The 22,076-nt window shown below is 41.1% G+C and overlaps 1 protein-coding gene across 2 annotated transcripts in view; it reads right to left on the bottom strand.

The window, feature by feature from the left end:
* KIF26B (kinesin family member 26B) overlaps positions 1-22,076 on the bottom strand; it is a 458,615-nt gene that overhangs the window by 143,415 nt on the left and 293,124 nt on the right. For both annotated transcript variants that reach the window (XM_030557033.1, XM_030557034.1), the window contains one exon: positions 12,601-12,784. In XM_030557033.1, coding sequence (XP_030412893.1) covers positions 12,601-12,784 — 184 coding nt within the window. The remainder of the gene's footprint in view (positions 1-12,600; positions 12,785-22,076) is intronic.

Below are 22,076 nucleotides of genomic sequence, written 5' to 3'. Positions count from 1 at the left end.
CTGACAGTCATGCTCACAGAGATAAACTAAACAATAAGAAAAAAATAGAAGCAAAGAGGCCACAGCTTGTTTCCTCCTACATTTCCTACACTGCAGTGCATCGTTTAAAGCAATTTCTGGTCGTGTCTATCTCAAGAATTCTGCTTATCAGCCCATCCAGTTATTTTTAATTTGTACTTCTTTTATTAACTGCTGCATTATTAATATAAACTGATAAGGTAGGAAATAGCTTGGTGGTGTTCTCTTGCAGCAATGCCTTACACGGCATTATAGTCTTCATGATAAATAGCTCCCTCTCATCTGAAAAGATTCATGGATGCCCACTGCATGCAGAACATGAGTCTCTCGGGGAGTTCCGTTTCCTCATTTGTGTTGCTATTCAGTCTCCCCAAACCAGCATGGGCCTCCTTATGTTTATCACATCTGCACATGCTGTTATCAATCAGTGTGCATGCCTTCACCTTCTGTGTGGCCAGACAACACACACATCTTCAGCACCTCTGTCAGATCTCTTGCCAGCACATACCTTAGCACTGCTCCTGATAGCTGACAGCAATTTAAAAGGCAAAATCCAGCGGTTTAAGTTATTTTCCTGGATGGTGAAGGCTTTTTGAGTCAGGCAGCTCCGGAGTCTGGATTAAGGTGCTGGGGCCAATCTAGTCAAGAGCATATTTCTATTGCTAATCGACTGTGTTTGGATAAACCTCCAAGGATACAGAAGCATGGGAAGAAGAAAAGACTTCAAAGAAAAATAGTTAATCCTACGTGTACAACGATTTAAAATACACATGTCGTATTTCCTGAGAGAGAAGAGGGGAGGAGGGAAAGGACTGACAGATAAGTTTTCCTACCTCTCTATCTATCATGGAAGTATCTGCAATAATGAAGGCTAATTTACAGCACTGAGGTACACACAATCCATTTCTTGCTAATATTCCAACACACAGCACTTTCAGACAACAGCTTTTACTAAATAAAATGAAAAAAAGAGATTTTTGTAAATTGAAGAAATGTATGGAAGGGTCCTACAGAATTTAACACAGATGAAGCCATGAATTTTATGGAAATGCAATAGGGCGCTATATAAATTAATCTAAAAAACTGTGGAATTTAATAGCATTTTCTATCATGTATGTCAGTGTTTTGAACCACCCTACAGAGGGAATAAAATTTCCTGTTACATATGGGATGGTTAAACCAAAGTACAGAAAGGACACAATTTTGAATTAAATTCCATAATAGTTTTCTATTAGTATATCATTGGCAGGTGGTCTTCCTTTTACAAAATATATGGTGCATATACTAGTTATACACATGAGTAATTACTTGTAAAAGAGTCTATATATAATATATGTAAACTATGAAACAGTACTATTGCTTAAAATTTTATCTTATCAACCAACATACACAACCAGCATGCCACTGGCCAGCTCTGTGCTACGTGTGTATCATGCTCCATTCCCTAGAGGAGAAGTCTTGTGGGTCACAGACTTTTAAAAATGGATTAACTTGCAACCTGCTTTTATATAAAGAATTAATTGCATGACTGATCGTGCTGATGACTGCAAACTTTGTTTTCACCTTTACCACATAGAAAATGAGGAAAATACTTTTTCATAAGTTATATTTTTTTAGACAGCAGGAATGTGAACTTTGAAAGGATCCTTATTGTAGCTTACATTTTGTATTTTAGTGTCTAAAAGTGTATTTTAATTGAGACCATATTAACAACAATATAGAAGAACCTATTTGAATATACAGAATGAATCATTTAGGATTGATTAAACAGTGATCCAAATGTGGTTTCATTTTATTATCCCACATCCTGCATTATATCCCACCATCAATTTCTAAGCAGAAGTCCCTAGTGAAATCAATTCAGAGTTCTGCCTAACAGTGATGCAATACATCTGTAGTGTTGTTGTAGATGAGTTGGTCCCAAGATATTGGAGAGACAAGGTAGGTGAGGTAATGTTTCTTTTATCGGACCAACTTCTGTTGGTATGAGACACAAGCTTTTGAGCTTACATGGTGCTTTTCTTCAGGTCTGGAGAATATATTACAATATGGGCACCTAAGGTCCACAGAAAGCCTTAGATGCCCATATGCTCGTATTTTTGTGGCATCTTGACTAATTCCCAGAATGGTCAGCCATGCATGGCCAGGGGCACTGCTTAGACCTCTTCTACACCTGAGATCAGATAAAAAAATGTGCATTCACATACCCTCCCCCTTTGTTCACATACCACCAAATACTCAGCCATTCAACTTAGAGCCAGCAAGGTCATTTTTACCAAGTTCCAAAGATTTCGTACTTGCAAATCTGGCTGTCTCTTCACTAGATGGAAGATTACACTGGTTTACAGATTAGTACCAAATCGGACCAAGGATTGGGGATGACTTCATGGTGTTCGCTAAGCAGCCAGGCTGGAGATGGGACCTGACATGCTTTTATATCTCTTGATGGATGGTCTTGGAGTAATATAACAGATCCAGAATAGAAGCAAGCCTGTTCTCTTAGCCACTGAGTAACTGTAGTTGTGGTGGCTGTTCCTGAGGCACCAGGAGTAGGGAAGGAAGAAAGCAGATGAAGTTACGGAGCATGGAGAGAAAGGAGGCCTCAGAGGAATTGTAACGGAATGGGTGAATGCCTGAAGACAGAAGTTGTCAAGCTGTGCTCTGTTGAAATCACAAATGGGAGGGGAAATGGGTTCGCAGAGTAGAATAAATGGGAGGGATGGTGTTCACAAGGCACTCACAATATTAAAATATAAGATCTTCCCCAGCTGGACTGACTATTTAATCAATGCTGTGCTAGAAGCACACAGTAAAGCCCAGGCCTTTAAAGAAAAAGAAAAGCAGAGTGACCTTCGGGGCTGAATCAATAAGCTCAGTTGGATCATTAGTCAGTGTTGTTAGAGCAATGCTATACTGAAGCCTCCAACAGCTTTACCATTTTGTCAGTTCCATTGAACATTGTGCATGGACACATGCAGAGAGGAGTCAAACAGCCAGGGAAAGGCCTGGGAGAAGGAGATGGGCTTTTGGAGTTTAAGATAAAAATATACATATTAAATACTGTGGGCTTATGCACTTACTATATTATTGCCCACCATACTAATAAGATCTTAAAAAAAACAACCAACCAACCAATCTACCTAAGTTCCTAGGTTTGGGGAAGTATTCAGCATCTAAATTTCTTACTTAGCATTGTACTAGAATCATCATTGTAATTGTCAGATTCTTTGATCTTGACTTTCCTGATTTCTATTAACCTTCCCTACAGGGATTTAAACATGAGCAAAAAGGGGGGAAGGAATTTTAAACTGCACTTTGGAAAGCTCCAGAAGTGAAGTGGAAGTGATTAACTAGGTCTACTATAATGCCACAGAATAATATTATGAAGAGTGTACAATTTTGATCTAAGTATCAAAAGTAGTAAAAATAAAAGGTCCAAAGAAATCAAACTGTTAATTTTTATAATTTAAAAGAATTGTAATTTATATTTGTGTAAGAGATTTATAAAATATGGCCACTGTACTTTTGTCACAATTTAAGCAATATAATATGCCTTCTGTTCTTCAACCCAGGTGCTCAGGGGTTAGCTGATCGCCATATTTGGGATCGGGAAGGAATTTTCCTCCGGGGCAGATTGGCAGAGGCCCTGGAGGTTTTTCGCCTTCCCCTGCAGCGTGGGGCATGGGTCACTTGCTGGTGGATTCTCTGCAGCTTGAGGTCTTCAAACTACAATTTGAAGACTTCAGTAACTCAGGCATAGGTTAGGGGTTTGTTATAGAAGTGGATGGGTAGGGTTCTGTGGCCTGCTTTGTGCAGGGGGTCGGACTAGATGATCACATTGGTCCCTTCTGACCCTAGAATCTATGAATCTAAATCCTACAGAAAAGACCACTTAATATATTGACTAGATGTTAAGGATTTCTGGAGCTTCTTTCATTAGATTCACTAGACTTCAACAACCATAGCAGCTGAGCTGCGTTGACTGAATTTCATGGATCACAGCAGGTGGCTGGCTAGTGGTCTACAAAGCAATTATAGTTACTTTGCCCTTTAGTGACCTCACACAAATACACCACCACAACGAAGTACCCCACACTAATGAGCGTAAAAACGTATGTCCAGCACAAGGTCTAGGACACTGTGTGGATAAGCCAATTAGAAGTGTGCAAAAACTCAATTGTATCAGTTCACAGGGTTTTGTGTAAACCTTTTTTTAAATTGTACTCCAAAGCTTAAAGTGAAATTCAGCTACAAACATGAAGTCAATCCATGTGAAACAATCAAATTTCATGGTGGAAACTATGCTATAGAACGATGTTAAAGAATCACAGAAGAAACTGCTTTCTTCTACCACTGAATGGGGACCTTTGGTAGAATAAGGTAAACAGTTTTATTTCTAAAGCTAACCCCATTCTCTCTTTTACTGTAGAGCTTTGCCTAGAAACTCCTTCAGTCCATCTATGTTTCTATAAGGTTACCATGGTATCTCAGTGCATTAAACCATTTAAATGGGAAAAGAAACATAATTTCCTGTAGATTTTGAGGTACCAAAGGAAAATTCACAATTTACAAAACAGCAACCCATCGTCCATATTTTTCTTTAGAAGAGTTACCATTCAAATGAGATAGCGATGTTCAGCACAGGTAGGCTTTCCACTGAGCTACTAAAGAATACAAGATAGACACAGATATGAAGAAATGCCACTCAGGGGGTTCGCAGAAGTGTAAATCAGGAGTGACTCATCTATATAGTTACTCTGCAGCAAAACTGGTGTGAATAACATCAAAGTTGTACCCAAGAGATCTACTGCCCACACTTTTTTTTTTATAGAGTCAGACATCATTTGATTTTGCTGAGATTAATCTAAAATGTGATTGTGACAGGAGGCAAACGGTCAAAGATCTCTTTATGTTGCTCTAATCAGCCTCTGTGCTGTTTAGATTAAAGAGAAAATGAAATTTCTGCCACAGCAGTTTGTAAAATGATCTTTTCCACCTAGGGCAAAATTCTGCTCTCAGATCAGCAGCGGGAACTGAGATCTGCCTTGCAGATTTGAAAGTAAAATCTCACTGTTAAATTCTGATTCTAGTTGAGCACAGGAATTCCACTGAAGCAGATTTTCTTCCCAGAGCTTGCAGTCATACAGTAACGACTATGCCATTTCCAGGGGTTTAACAACACTGGCCCAGTCACACAGCAATGCTGGCTGATTGGCATAGGTTAGGAAAAATAACCTCTTCCTCACCTCTTTTTGGGATGCCTTGCACTGCAAGGATTCCAGCAGAGAGTAGTTTCTCCACTTAGGAGACAGCAGGAACTATAACAATGGCAATCCCTTCAGTGGTAGGTGCACAAATGAGTGGAGGTTTCTTACACATACACACTCCCTCCCTTGCATACCCAGCATGAGCCAGACACATTCTGGTCCAGCGCTCCAGCACGGGGAGGGTGGCACTGGCACCATCAGGCACTGGCTTTAATTTAGTGCAAATTAACTGTATCTGGAAAATATGATTGGGAAGGCTGGAGAGTAACAGTTTATAACAATTCTTCCAACTCCTCTTAATTTCATCTTTTGTCTTTTAAAGCAGCTTGAAGTGAAGAAAATATTTAAAATCCTTCTGGTAGCACGCACGCAAAAGGAATCTGGCCAAAATGTACGAAAGCCTCAGCCAGATCCATCCAACTTGCTTGCTGGAGAAAATTTCAGTTATGAGCAACTAACTGGAGGGCAAAAGGCCACCTGGATTTCATTCCAAGTGGAACTAACTATTTAATTTATAGAACAATCATGTTGACAAGAGTGATGAACACACGTGTCCTTTAAATGCCTCATGGGGTATTTCCTCTTTTTTCCATTTCAGTAACCATGGCAACTTTGAAAAGAAACAGTTTTCACTGTTCCCCTCATAAATTGTGTTCAAGTGGTAATGGGTTTAGATCTCACATTTGTCAAGTAACAGTTAATGTTCTTCTCTCTGTACTCCCACAGATGAAGGTTTCCATAGGAAAGAGAAACCCTTCCCCTGCTTCACTTCAAAAAACTTCAAAATGGGTGTCAATGAAGGGAGCTACTGTACATATTTCAGAAGTTGCATCTGGTTTTCTGCTAACCTTAACACCGGATTTTCATAAACACCCACTCAATGCATACAGGGATGTTGCCAACAAATTCCTCACATCCACAAATCTGCTAGTCAAAATACAAACATTTCTACTCTAAGATTTTTTTTGCCAATGTTTTGTGGGTTTAATCAAGACAGATTGTTTTCTTCCTTTCAATCCAGCTTTCTGCCTTTGCTTTCCAATGAAGTGCTAAAGAAGAGTTAGAGAGTTAAAAGAGGTCGTGAAACAACTGTTGGAAACACTTTCTGACAAGGTGTCATAAACAGATAGTTAAGGGTTAATAGAACAGGAGAACTTTATGTCTCTTTTGCCTGTAAAGGGTTAACAAGTTCAGTGAGCCTGGCTGTCACCTGACCAGAGGACAAATCAGGGGACAGGATACTTTCAAATCTTGAGGGAGGGAAGTTTTTGTGTGTGCTGTTAGTGTTTGGTTGTTGTTCTCTCTGGGTTCTGAGAGTGACCAGACGTGCAATTAGGTTTCTCTCCAATCTCTCTGATACAGGTTCTTATAGATTCAAAATAGTAAGTACTAGGTGATAAGGCGAGTTAGGCTTATGTTTGTTTTCTTTATTTGCAAATGTGTATTTGGCTGGGAGGAGTTCAAATTAGTATTTGGCTGGGAGGAGTTCAAATTTGTATTTTGCTGACAGGATTTTAATTTGTACTTTTATACTTAGGCTGGGAGGGTATTCCCAGTGTCTATAGCTCAAAGACCCTGTACCAATTCCATTTTAAATTTACAAAGATAATTTTTACTGTTTTTCTTTCTTTAATTAAAAGCTTTTCTTGTTTAAGAACCTGATTGTTGTTTTTTTTTATTCTGGTGATACCCCAGGGGATGGGGTCTGGATCCACCAGGGAATTGGTGGGGAGAAAGGAGGGAAGGGGGAGAGAAAGGTTAATTTTTTCTCTGTGTTAGGATTACTTTCTCTCTCAGGGAGAGCACGGGAGGGGAAGAGAGAAGGACGAGGGAAGGTGGATTTTCCTCTCTGTTTCAAGATTCAAGGAGTTTGAATCACAGTGATCTTCCAGGGTAACCCAGGGAGGGGAAGCCTGGGAGAGGCAACTGTGAGGGAAGGGGTTTACTTTCCTTGTGTTAAGATCCAGAGGGTCTGGGTCTTGGGGTTCCCCGGGCAAGGTTTTGGGGGGACCAGAGTGTACCAGGCACTGGAATTCCTGGTTGGTGGCAGCGCTACAATTACTAAGCTGGTAATTGAGCTTAGAGGAATTCATGCTGGTACCCCATCTTTTGGACGCTAAGGTTCAGAGTGGGGAATTATGACATAAGGATTATTCAAATAATCTATGATCTGTAAAACTATAGCTTATGTAAATACAAGCAAGTATTGTAACACCCATGTTGTGCAATATACACCAGTTATATTGTTCTCTATGTCTGTGAAATGACTGGGACGATCAGAGAGGCTTGAGGGAGTTGGGTGCCAACCTCCCACTGACTTTCAGTAGGAGTCAGATGCCTAACTCTTAGGGATTTATGAAAATCCAGCCTATATCTTTTCATGGGAGTTGGAAGGGAGGTGCCTTAGAGTCTGGGGAAATCTTAATATGGGTTTCTGGTTTGAGGGTTGTATTTGTTTGGAAGGCCAGTCTCTGCTGTTATGGGATATTCCATGAATGGCATGAATTGTATGGCAAATTTTGGATTTTTGTAACCAAATAATAGTGTTTTTAAATAATGTGAAGTACTTAGAGACTGGGACAGGCACCAAAGAAATTAAAAGCAATTAATAAATTTCTCTCTAATCATGGCACAGACAATGGAAAATGGACAGAATCAGGAGCAATCGCCACTCCTATTAATCTATTAATCTGCCTATTAGTGTTTTCAGTCAGAATGTTTTTAGGCTTATGTATTACAAAGTGTATTCAGCTTCTCCCAATGTGCTAAAATTCACCCCTATGCAGAGCACCCACATTAGAGTAATGCATCACTTAAGTCCTACTTAATCCGTATGAGAGCCATCTGTCCAGGGCTGAATTTTACAGTCAGGGCATTACTATTTTATTTTCAGCTTAAAAAAACCCAATCCTGTTATCACAATACAATATACGAGCAAATAACAGTTGGTCTCTGCTCTTGACACAAAGGTCACCTTTCATTGGCAGAATTTCTTAAGGCTACTTGCAGAAAAACAACAGAAACTACATCAGGCCATGAAAAACCACGTGCTGCATGCAGGCAGTACATTTGCTAGGGCTGGTTGAAATTTTTCCCTGAAACAATTTTTCAATGGAAAATTGGATTTTTGACAAAATGAAATTTCTCACAAAGTGTTTGCTCTGCAGAAAATTTCAAGTTTGCATTGAAAATCTGGAACCTGAAAGTTTACAGGTTTTGGCCAAAACCCCAAAACATTTGATTTTTAATTTTTGAACAAAAAGCTGAAGTGTTCCATTGGGAGGAGGAAATATTTTTCCAACCAGCTCTAACATTTACCACAATATTCTAATGCTAAGTGAAATCCTGGTATTGTTTGTCAGTCATACAGAGAGCACCTTTCTGCTCCTCTGCTCAGATCTCTGATTGAAAAAGACTAACATACAATATATATTGCTGAGATAAAAGTACAAAAGAATTTAGAGATGTCATGTGCAAACAGCAAGCATAACTACACTCCATACGTATATCTAAATCCAACCAAACCAATCTGCCTCCCAGATGTGAACAAGAGTACAGAATATGACAATGACTCAGAGATGGGGGCAAAGGAGAGGCAAGTGTAGTGGCTCCAGCTGTTGCATGCTATGGAAGGGGATCATTCATGCCCAAAGGACAACTCAATCTATTTTTGTAAAACTGTGGGGATCCCACACAAACATCTAGTTACTAGCCAACTACTGTCACTATTACATGGAAGCTGAAGCAGCTGTGGGCTAGATATGGATGTATGTATGTGTTCCATTGCTAATTTATTTGCAGTACAGGCCTCATATCTCTTTCTTTAATTAGAATTTGTTGGAAATGAATCCAACAGAGGAGGACCACAGAACAATCAAGACATCTATTTTTCCTTTTCATAGCTTCCTGATTATGGGTCTTATCCTTCACTGCTTTGCTCCAGTTTGACACTGATGAGATCCTATTGAAATAAATGGAAGTACACCCATTCAAAAACCAGAGATAATCAGTGCTGAAACAGGCCCTGCATTATATCTTCCTCCTCCTCTGGGGTGGAATGTTAACGAGAAGACAATGCTTGTTCCAAATTCCAGTCAGTTACAGTAAGTTTTATGGATGGTCTTGGGTGTGGAAAGGTGTTAAGCACCTGACCCCAACTTACTTTTTAAGTCTAAAACATCAGTCAATCTATATTCTTATTCTATACATACCACCTTTGTATCTGAGCTGGTAAGTAACCTTAATACCTCTGAATATTTTGCTGATGGCTAAAACCTGGCTTGTATCACAACTAAATATCAAATAACCAGACATTTCAGTCCTCACCCACAATTAATCAGAACTTTGCTATACTAGTCATTTTTTGATAGCCTCCTATCATTCCAGAACAAAGCAGATACAATCCCAACCAACAAAGTAAAGTCTTGAATTTCCTAAACCTAACTCCACATCATTCACATTGATCTACACTTTAACTTCCATATAAATGCAAATATTTGAAAAGAAATGTGGGGGAAATTAGCAGAGCTTCTTGAACAGCCATATAGGAAATGTCTATCTTTGAAGTAGGGCACTGCCAAACAATAAGTATGTAAATAATAATTAATGTCTCAGTGATCCAATAGGTTGAAAATTTCCATCGCTAGATCTGAGGTCTCCACAGTCTGATAGGCAAACTACATTCTCCATCTGCAATTATCCATTTATTATGCCTCACACCTATCCCTGACATATTAAAATGCAAATTATGCTACAGAGGAAAATTGATGGGAACAATTTGATGAACGTATATGAGCTTTAGGTGATAATTATAAGGTGACTCATAGGGAAAAGAAGAGGATAGAAATGGAAATGAAGGCTAGACATTTTTTGGCATGGAACTATTTCAGAATTAACTGTTTTCACTTGTTTTGATTATATGAATTAAATCAATTTGTGACAATGACTTTCTTTGAAGAAGCACAATCAAATCATTTAAAAAGCCCTCATTTATGACTCTTTGTGTAGGTTCTTTCCTAAATATATCAGTTACTTCTAGATGACAAAAAATTCATTTAGAAAGAAATACTCTCTTGTGTACCTTGGATGGGGCACACCCTCATCCCAATCAGGAGAAGGCTAACAAGCTCCTCTGGGCTCAACTGGTACTGAACAAGCATAACTGCAGAGCCGGCTCCACTTGGAGGAAGCAAGCTTAAAAGGGAGAACTTGTTACTGGAATGGGTGGAAACCAGGAGGAAAGTGGCTGTGCCTCAGAGTTAGTGGATTCTTGCAACAGGGTCGCTGGGAGGAAGACAGCATGTAAACCTCCACCTCCCACAAGGACTCACCAGATTAGGTATAAGCCCACCACTGAAAACAGGGATAAAAGATATGGCTAAATCCTGGGTGAAGGTTTAGCCATACCTTACCAGCATAACTAAGATAGAACCCTATAGATTCCCTAAAAGGAAAACTCAGAGTGAACATTCCCCAGGTCCCACCATATCTGTGAATACTGAAAGACTGGAGTAAGGTTCCCAAGGGGGACAGGATTTTGGAAGGGAAAGAGACTCTGAAAAGGTCCAGACTATCACAGTATCATAAAATGAAGATTAGAATCCAAATTATCCTGGGTGTTATTCCATTTTTTACAGTGGAAGGAGTGGAGTTACACTCAGAGAAAATGGGGCTGTACGTAAGAGAGTTAGGTTGGATAGCAGAGTGGGTTAATACAATGCACTTCTACTCCCACAGACTTAGTTCCTTACTTGGGTTCCAAATGTAAATGGCTTTGGAGGACAGGCTAATCTTGGCTCTGTTTGCGGATATAAAAAAAACTACCATACAGCTGGAACACCATGTTCAATGAAGGCCCAGAGACAGAACAGCAGGAGTGTGGCAGGTCAGAACTGAAGCATATTGGCAGAGTTGTATGTGTATATTTGCATAGCCATTTCATATTATTGACAGAAACCTGATGTCCTTACTCAGGAAAAAAAAAATCCAATTAAAGTCAACAAGACCTGTCTGAATAAAGACTGCACATTTAGGCCCAATGCTGCTTTTGGTCCCTTGCTTCCATGAGCACATCCCCCACTATTGGTAAATGCAAACTTTATTCTTATCCAGCCAGAATTCACCTTGATTCTGGCAATGTAAGAGCCCTGGGAGGACACAGAAAACTTTGCAGTGGAAATTATTTAAAGATTGCATTACTCAAAACAGGACTGTTCAAACCTTGTACCTGGTTGTCATATTAAATGCTTGGAACAACTAATAATTAGGACCAATCCTGCAGCTCCCACTGAAGTAATGGTACCAGTATCAGGCCTACACACTACTTCTCATCCAAACCAGGAGGGGAAAAAAAAAACTCCTGAGCCTTCTGAGACGGACATAAGCCATCCACGAAAATAACAGATGTGGTTCTATGAAAAACTGTGTTAATGCCTGACTCTTTCCCTTTGTGCTCAAGGGCAGCAATGGAAACCGTGAGGCACATTGTGGGTACAGTATGTCCAGATTGACCATTACCATTTCTCTGCTAAAAAAGGAAAGAGGTTTTCAACAAATTCAGTGTCTTCACTTAGCACTTGATGAATAGAGAAAAGCATAATATACTAAAAACCTGTATAAGACACTACCTTTTTAAGCAATCTCCTGTCTTGAGCAACTGTCCCAAAGTATTCCCCAATGTAATGGGCCAGACTCACCCCTATGATGGCAGGGTATCTGTACTGGGGGTTAAAGAAAGGACTATCCCTCAGGTAAGGCAAGCAGCTACCTCACCCCAGGGCTTCAACCATGGAAGGATACCATAGGTGACCCAACAATGGAGGCTGGTTGGGAGAGAAGATATATCAATGTATCTTCAAGCAGGCCTGGTGCTGCCATCATATACTTAAGGATCTGTAGCTAATCAGTATATTAAAAGGGTTTTGATGGAGGGTGGGAATCAGTTGACAGAAGATAAGACTGAGTTGTAGTGTCAATAGAGAGTCCAATATACTTCAAGGCCCCAGGTGGAGTTGGGGTTGCAGACAACTCTGTCATTTCACCCCCATTTCATTTACCACAGCAAGGAGTTTGAAACCTGTGTTCTGCCAACAGGACTGAGTCTGGTTCACTGAGCACAAGTTTGCTCCAGCTTTATTAGAAGGTCACCTGCATTAAGCAATCAATTTGTCAGAACTTTGAATGGATACTGAAGACAAGTTTCAGGGTATGGCAAAGAAGAAAAACCCAACAGGCCTAGTACTCTATTAATGTTTTGTATGGGACATTTTTCTCCTCTCAAAAAAAAAAAAATTATTTTAGAGAGTCTGAGGCCTACCTTGCCCAACCCTGGGGTGTCTTTCACTTTGTTGACTGCCCTCAGCAAACATGGTGGTGCGGGGGGTGGGGAAGTCTGAAGGATACTGCTGAAGTTGGTAGAGAAGAGAAGAGATTCAGACGCAGATGATGTAGATGGCCTATGTTTCTTCTTTTTAGACGACAGATTCAACTTTTGAGCAGCTCTGTAGGGAAAAAAAACATTGAGTAAAATAAAAACTCTACAGAAAACAATAACTAATGTATTCACAGCTTCTCATTTACAGAGAATCCCCAATTTTGACCTCATTGACTCCAAAAGTGATTCAGATCCAGACATGCCAAACCCATGGAAAAAAAACGCAGAAATTGGGCTTAATTGGCTTGTTGGCTAGGTTTTGGCTTATAGCTTGTTGTAGCTTGTTGCTCTTTTTTTTGTTCGGCTCCCAGAAAGCAGGGGCAAGGCGGGGAGATAGTCGGGGTGCACAAGGGCCCACCATAGTCCCAGACTGCACACTGAAGGGGGATCTAGTCACATAGAGTGTTGGGGTTCTTGGGGATTGGGATTAGCTTGATTTTTGGCTTATTGTGAAAGTCAGGGTGCTTATCTACCACATGAAAGTTGGCAACTGTGTTCAGATCTCTCTTACATCAATTTTTCGCTGGTATAGTTCCACTGATTTCAGTGAAGTTATCCCTGATTTACAGCAGCATGCAATAAGTAAGATCAAAATCAGGCCCCTTTCTCTATACTGTCCTCCATTTTAGTCTGCAGGAAATCTCCTGAATCTATAATTAAGCTAATGAGTGATACAGCAATTTATGTTATAAAATTAATTTCAATCAGTGGAACATTCTGCTATTTCTGTTCACAAAGAATTGCTTGTCACCCAGAAGCCTTTGGTTAGAGAATGAATAGTTGTGGAATGGTTGGATGTAAGCAGCTACTAGTATGTTAGTTGTTATTAAATGCTCAGGTGAATTAACTGACATGTAAGAAGCCTTGCACAAGCTATTTTAAAATTCTTCTACCTCATAAAAAATAACCAGTCTAACATCTGAACATGTGGTGACCAAAATTATACCATTTGCAAGGAGGTGGAGAGAGGCACACAAGCTACAGTTGCACTAACAATTTAGTAGTTTAAATAATTTCGACTTTGTTTTAGCAACATAACTTTGGACAAGAATGCTGCTTTTTTGTCCAACCTTTGAATCAAAAAGCTAAGCTATCCTGCATTAGAGTGATAGATTCTTACTCTATTGCAATTAAAAAAATATTTGGTCACATTCTCTTATTTGCACAGATTTCTAATTCTGAGAAAAGATTCAGCATTTAAACTTGATTGATGTTGTTTTGCATACATTCTCTCTCTCACACACACACTCTCCATATTGGTATCCCTAGCTAGGCAACCAAGTATATTATAATATTGATGTTATTTTGCTGTCTCTCAGTTTCCCTAGATGTAAAATGGGTATAATTATGGGGCAGATACTTAGCTCGTGTAAATTAGCACAGCGCCACATGATCTGTTCCAAAATATTCCAAGCTGAGATGCATGTATCATTCTGAACTCTAGGGGTTTGATTCTCAATTACACCAACTTCCGCTGATGCTGCATGTTCTAGCAAAAGAAAAGGGCCTCAAAGTAGGTATGAATGTAATTTATGCCAACTTACCTCCCCTTTACCTTGCCAGAGTGTAAATGAGAATCAGAATAAAATCTAAATCCTGTCTGGCTTTTTTGTTGACCAAAGTTTCATAATTGTCAGATCTATACAAATCATCTAAAACTAAACTTCAGAAACTGATTAAATCAATTTACTCCAACGAACACACACAGTATAACATGTTTTTATATATATTCATCTCAGCTTTGAGTATTTGTGACCGCGTGAAGGAATTATTATCCCCATTTTACAGCTGGGGAAATTGAGGCAGAGAGAGAGCTTAAGGCCAATGTTGCTGTCACTGATTTTGCCTCATCTGAGATGGCAAAATCAGAAGCCACTTTTGAGAATTCTGGCCTATGTGACAGCCAAGGACACTTAAGTCTGTGGCAGAGTTGAGGGAAGAGGTATGTAGGTCACCTGACTCATGGTTCTGTGCCTTAACCAGAAGAACCTTCTGTTGTTCCAGCTCCTTGTCCATCCTCTTCCTCCAGTATCTAACTTTATCACCTAACCTTCCCTTTTATGATCATCTCCTTCCTCTTCCTCAGAGAGAAGACAGAAAAAACAACCCTAAAAGGGTTGCCAGAAGAACTGCATCACATTTTGATCTTTTGCTACATCATAGTCTTGGCTTGAATTTCAGATGTGTTCACAAGAGGACTGGTAACACTGGTCATGCTGAATTCTAGTTTCCAACGGATCCCGGCCTAAATACGTTGACACCTCTATTTCAAGCAAAATTTTGTACTGCACATTACTGTAGGGCTGGATAGAAATCTAGCTACGCACCCTGAAAAATCCACTGCTGTGTGTATGTCTTTAGGCTCAGCAGTCTATTTGTAAAGACAGGCAACTGCTCTGTATACCTCAGGCCAGATTACATTCTCAATTACACCCATGCAACTGCATTAACTCATGCCTAGGGTAAAAGTCAAACTGCTAGTGAGCATATTTCTTCAGAATTGTGTTCTAAGTTAGTTCTGTCATTCTCTCTCTCCTGCCACTTTATTCTTCCCCAACACTGTGTTGTTCCCTTTTTCTATACTGATAGTATAATCTTCTTAAGCTATTTCTTGAGCCAATGAGGTCCATAGTTGACATTTTTCTTTAAAGGAAAAAAAACAACACTTGTAGGATAACTGGCCTTTTCCAAACTTCAGAACTATATCCTGGTTTGACAGTTATAACCTTTGGATGGCATTCAAGAAAAACCCTGGATATTTTTTTAGCCTGCAAGTGGCAAAACGTATTTAACAAAAACATGCTACATCTCACTGCTTTATGTTTTTTTACCCCCCAGGTTTTGAAAGGTGATCAAGAAGGCAGTGGATACTTCCCGAGGCTTCTGAATAAAAAGATATTTTAAACATATTTGAACTGGTTTTCGGCTGCACAATGATGCTAGTTTGCATGACCGATTAATTTATTTGAATGACGTTTGCATGATGGACTTAAAGTGGTCAGTATAGCCAGCTATCAATTGTTTTGGAAACAGCTAGTCCCCAGGCAATGCTGATGTGGCTGTGTGGGCTAGTGAGGGTGGGTAGAGTTGCCTCCAAGTGGTTCCAACTCATTCTTTTCAGGAAAGTATAGGTCGTGGTGTTGCATCGTTAGCTCTGGGGACTCTCTAGAATCCCCTGGAGATTCATTATATTTATTCATGTTGATGCCTGGTGGCTAGGACTCTAGATTGAGAGTCAGGAGACTTGGATTCTGTTCCAGTTCTGCCGCTGACCTGCTGTGTGACTTGGACAGGTTACTTCACCTTTCTGTGCCTCTGCTTTCCCTCCCACCAATTATCTGTCTCGTCTGTTTAGAATGTAAGCGCTTTAGCTCTTCTCTTACTATGTGTTTGTTCACTATCTAGCTGATCTCACTTGGAACCTCTAAGTACCATGGTAATAATAATGGCAGCGTGGCCCTATAGATAACCAGTAAGCTGACAATATCCAGATCTATATTACCAGATGTCATCTGAGCCTAGTGATTCCCACTTTAAAGTGTTCCATTGCCTGACCAAGGGCCCACTCCTGTAATGCCCATTCTAGCCCTGCAGTGAGATCCTTGACCATGAAGCTTCAAGCTTTCGCAAAGTCCCCAATACCCCAAATGTGTGGTGTTGGGGACTTTGCGAAAGCTTGAAGCTCCATGGTCAAGGATCTCACTGCAGGGCTAGAGTCCAAGATTGTACAAAGGATGTTTGAAAGCTACTCAAAGTTCAATCCAAATACAATAGAAGGACCACTGGCAGGAAAGGGGAAATGCTTTGAATAGGGTGACCAGATATCCTGTTTTTGTAGGACAGGCCTGTTTTTTGAGACTTTTTCTTATATAGGTATCCCCCACCCCTGTCCGTTTTTTCCACAGTTGCTATCTGGTCACCCTAGCTTTGAAGATCTAGCTTATCTGGTGGTTTTGCTCTGTATTGAAGAGGTTTACCTCCAGGCCAGTATTTCTCAAATGCAGCCACCTGGGTCTTTTCTTGCGGCCACAGCATCCTGGGCTGTGATGGGGTGGAGGTTGGGGGCAAAATAGTGGTCCCTCCCCCTCCCTGTTCCTCCTGAATGCACCACGCTGGTGTTCATTGCTGGGGCCGCCAGGAGGGGTTGGGCCCTGCCCCCCTCTGAAGACTGCTGGGGCACAATGCTGGAGAAGCAGGCAGCAGGTGAGTTCCCCACCTTCCCAGCAATGACAGGGCTCTGGCTTTGGGCTTCAGCCCTGGAGTAGTGGGATGGCAGGCTCTGGGTGCGGGGCTTCAGGCTCCACGCCCCTGCTGCCTCCCCTGCCCTCCACCAATCCCCCCGGCCCCAGCTGCCTCCTCTGGGGCTTAATTTGTTCCCAAGCTTGCCAGGGCTAAGTAAGGCTGCTGTGAAAAGTAATACTTGTATGTTTGTTAATATCACTTTTCACAACTGACTTACTAGCTAGCAATAAATAAATTACACTGATTTGGACATGTATATGTGCATATTTATTTGTTTTTTTCCTAAAGTTAATTAAGTATTTTAGGAAAAATTGTCAGAGCGGCTCCCTGCAAGAGTTGGTGGCCTCACTCTGAGGCCACCAAAATATTTGTCCTGAGAACCTCTGCTCTAGGCAGACTGACAGGGTTCACTACTTTGGGGGTTAACTTTTACAACAAATTTAACAGAGACGACCATGTTCCTGTGGGAGTCAAGAGTGACTTTTCAGCTCCCAAATACTCAGAAGGTGTGACATCTCCTCCTCTCTCATTCTAACTGTGTATGTGCAGGGGGATTCCCAAATGGTATCAGTGGTCATAATTAATATGGACTTTAATAAACCCCAGTGAAGATCTTTGGCTTTTTGAAAGAAACCAAGAAGAAATTGCTGAGAGGTAATTTCTTAGAGTTAGAAGAGCAAAATGCATTGCTCAGAAACTTAAGAGACAGAAATGAAAGGATAGAATTAAAAGCTCGGTTTTAACAAGGAAGGAAGTGAATAGTGGGGTGACCCAAAGGCCTGTACTATGAAACCCATTCTTCATGTTTATTAATAGTCAGAATGTAGGAAAACACGAGGTGGCAACATTTGCAAATGACAAAATTAGTTAGCTGATTCAAGCCTAGAGATATTTATGGAAAACTTCAGAAGAACCTAACAAAGCTAGGTAATTGGGCACCAGTAAAAATTCAACATTGACAAGTACAAGTTAATGCACAGTGGAAGGATCAATTTGAACTACTCATACACATTGATAGCTTCTAAATTAACTGCAGCTGCTCACCGAAAAGATCTTAGTATCATTGTGGACAACTCAATAAAAACAATTGCTTGCTGCATTGCAACAGTTGAAAAAGCAACCAACATGTACGTAGTGACAGGGATAGAGAATAATTCAGAAGATGCCGTTGTATACATATTGAGAGCACAAAATCATAGAAATGGAGAGCTGAAGGGGACTTCAAGAGGTCATCTAGCCCAGTCTCATTCACTGAGGCAGGATGAACAATATACTTAGACCATCTCTGACAGATGCTTGTCTACCCTCCAGCGATGGGGATTCTAGTGTTAGCAATGTTCATTAAAGGAACAGATCTAATTATTTTCCTTATTTTTCTGTACAAATTCCATTTCAAAATAGCAATACTGTACTTCTAGGTGTGCAAGTAACTGCTCAGCAGGGTTTGAGTAACTGCTCTCCAGGGGAAGGACGAAGTTCACATTCAGGCCCATGGAGATTAGTACACTTCTCTAGTAGTTAAACTGCTATGCTCTATTCACCCAGAAATGCATCGCCTTCTGTTTGTTACAACTTTATTCGAAAATGGATAACAGTCACAGTTAGAAAGCAGCGCCTATCACAAACACCCTAAATATTTACTCAGTGAAGTTTTAAAAATTAATATTGCAACAAATAAGGGAATTGCTAGCCCCATCTATTGCTGCCAATGTTTGTGCCCAAACAACATTTTCATAGGTAGCCACTAACAGTGGTTGTATCTATTTCTGGGTGTCTAGCTTGAGATATCTATGTATGGCAGTTACATGATGTCAAGTTGGGGACCCAAAATCAGTGACCACCTTTTTAAAAATCTGGGCCAAACTTTCTGCTGCAGCAAAAGCAGAAACTGTGATTGCCACCTATTGGCAGAGATATAATCTGCAAATGAGTCTTGCTAATTGGTGTAATGCCAGATAAAGGTATACTGGAAACCTGCTGTTTGTTTTGATCATTTCCAATTGAAGTGTTGGCAAATATGATCTGCATGCTGTGTGTTATGTTTAGGATACATGCATTCATTTTCACATGAGTCATCGCAGCATGCGGGTCCAGAAAAAGAAGTGGCTTGAATGAAACTAATAAAGGTAAAAGCCAACATAGTGTACAGTAAGATGACAGTCACGCAAACATTATACTTCACATTATTTCCAAATCTCTGCCTTAGGGTAGGATCATTCTTTTGACACTGTTACTATTTATTATTACTGTCACATCTCAGAAGCTTCAATCATTGTGGCAGGCACTGTGGGTGGCGGTCCTTGAGATACCTATGTCTCAGCCAGCCTGCTGCCAAATTCAATAACTCGGCAGGCTAGCGGTCCCTTCCAGCGGCCAATTTTCAGTGGTTTACAAATGGTAGGACAAAATACTGATTTCTGTGAAACCAGCAGGAACACAGGGATAAGTCATGAAAGCAGGACATTCCTGGTTTTCAGGAACACAAGGTCACTCTACTTAGAACTTGCTTCTCTTCTGGATGGTCCTCAGGCACTTATCTATATTAGTAATATGCTGGCTCCACATTTTACTAAGAGAAAGATACTATGTTAACACCATCTTCGGAGTTCCTACTGTGTTTTTGTGTCTGCCCTTAGTCTTTCTATTTTGACTGTAATGGCCTCAGTGCATAGGCCAGGTCTTCCTTTATGTCTCCTAAAGCTCTGGGGACAGTGTCGGTAATTAACAGAAATCAATCACAGAACTGGAAGGGACCTCGAGAAGTTTTCTAGTCCAGTTCCTTGCACTCATGGCAGGACTAAGTATTCTAGACCAGTGTTTCTCAAATGTGGTCACAGCATCATGGGCTGTGATGGGGGTGGGGAGGAAGCAGTGGCCCCTCTTCCAGGGCCACCAGTGGGGGTTAGGCCCTGCCCCTCTCCAGAGACACAAACGCTGGAGATGCAGGCAGGTGTTGAATTCCCCAGTTTCCAAGTGGTGGGGGGCAGGCTTTGGCCACAGGGCTTTGGGCTCTATCCATGCAATAGCAGGCTCTTGTTCCAGGCTCTGGTCTCAGGCTCACCACTCCTGCCATCGTCCCTGGGCCCTGCGGCCTCCCTGCCCACCTCCCCATCCAGGGCTTAATTTGAGCCAGAGCTTGCTGGGGCTAAGTAAGTCTGCTGTGAAAAGTGATATTTACAAACACACAAATCTCTCTTTTCACAGTAGTAGACTTACTATCTAGGAAGATTTTTTTTAAAATGAACCAAATAAGCAAAAGAAACAACAAAAAGACAAGAACATGAAAAGTACCCCATTTGTGTTTCTATTCTGTTTAGGTCCAGCAAAGAATAGAGACCACTGTACATTATTTTTATTACTGAGTCTGAAAAAACCCTACAAAAATAAATTACAATGATTTGAACATGTATATGTGCATATTGATTTGTTTTTCCTAAAGTGCATTAAGTATTTTAGGAAGAAATGTCAGTGCAGCCACCAGCAAGAGGTGGTGGCTGTGCTCTGAGGCCACCAAAAACATTGTGAGAACCCCTGTTCTAGAACATCTTTGACAGGAGTTGTTGAACCTGCTCTTAAAAATCTCCAAGGACGGAGATTCCACAACCTCCCTAGACAATTTATTTGCAATATATACTAATCTTGGCACAAGGGGCTAAATTGTCACTTTACAACCTGTCCCAAGTAAAGAGCTAACATAGGTGCATCGCTTCAACAGCAAATAGGAGCATGAACTGTAACTCACAGAATCTTGTTCTGGGGGAAGAAGTAACTTACTTCACCTCTTTCCATGGAGTAACTTAATTGTTTCATGAGCTTGGCTGGTGAATGGATGAGAGGAAGAGGAGCAGAGTCAGGGCTTCTTCCACTCTGGACCCCTTTCCGACCCCTTCCAGGCAGCAGGAGTACTGGGTGATTAGCCTCTGCTCTCATCATCCCTCCTGGAATTACAATCTGAGCACAGACAGACAGAGAACTGGGAGAGAGTTTTACACTGCCTTAATTCCCAGTGCAGCCAAGGGAGTGCTGTGACAATCTAGCCCAGTGAGATGAAGAAAAATGGAATAAGAATCATCAGCTGAAAGTTTCCTGAATTTGTAGGTTCCTGTCAGACCCTTAGGCCTGGTCTACACTACGCGTTTAAACCGATTTTAGCAACGTTAAACCGATTTAACGCTGCACCCATCCACACAAAGAGGCCCTTTATATCGATATAAAGGGCTCTTTAAACCAGTTTCTGTACTCCTCCCCGATGAGAGGAGCAGCGCTGATATCAGTATTACCATATCAGATTAGGGTTAGTGTGGCCGCAAATCAGTGGTATTGGCCTCCGGGCGGTATCCCACAGTGCACCATTGTGACTGCTCTGGACAGCAATCTGAACTCGGATACACTGGCCAGGTAAACGGGAAAAGCCCAGCGAACTTTTGAATTTCATTTCCTGTTTGCCCAGCGTGGAGCTCTGATCAGCACAGGTGGCGATGCAGTCCCAAATCCAAAAAGAGCTCCAGCATGGGTCATACGGGAGATACTGGATCTGATCGCTGTATGGGGAGACAAATCTGTTCTATCACAGCTCTGTCACAGAAGACGAAATGAGAAAGCATTTGAAAAAATCTCCAGGCTATGATAGACAGAGTCCACAGCACAGTGCTGTGTGACAAGCGTAACGGAAAGCCAAAGAATCAAACGGACACTCATGGAGGGAGAGAGGGAGGGGGTACTGAGGACTCCAGCTATCCCACAGTCCCCGCAGTCTCCGAAAAGCATTTCCATTCTTGGCTGAACTCCCAAGGCCTGTAGGGTCAAACACATTGTCCAGGGTGTTTCAGGGTATATGTCGTCAATTTACCCCCTCCCCCCCGTGAAAGAAAAGGGAAAAAAATTGTTTCTTGACTTTTTTATATGTCACCCTATGTGTACTGCATGCTGCTGGTAGACGTGGTACTGCGGCAATGAATAGCAGCATCCTCTCCCCTCCTCTCCCCGGTGGCAGACGGTACAATATGACTGCTATCCATCGTCGTCATCAGCCGGTGAGTGCTCCTGGCTGGCCTCAGGTGAGGGGCCGGGGGCGCCTGGGTAAAAATAGGAATGACTCCCGGTCATTCCCGGTAGAT

Source organism: Gopherus evgoodei, chromosome 3 (genome assembly GCF_007399415.2).
Source record: "Gopherus evgoodei ecotype Sinaloan lineage chromosome 3, rGopEvg1_v1.p, whole genome shotgun sequence".
NCBI lineage: Eukaryota > Metazoa > Chordata > Testudines > Testudinidae > Gopherus > Gopherus evgoodei.
This window is presented reverse-complemented; position numbering and strand designations above follow the sequence as displayed.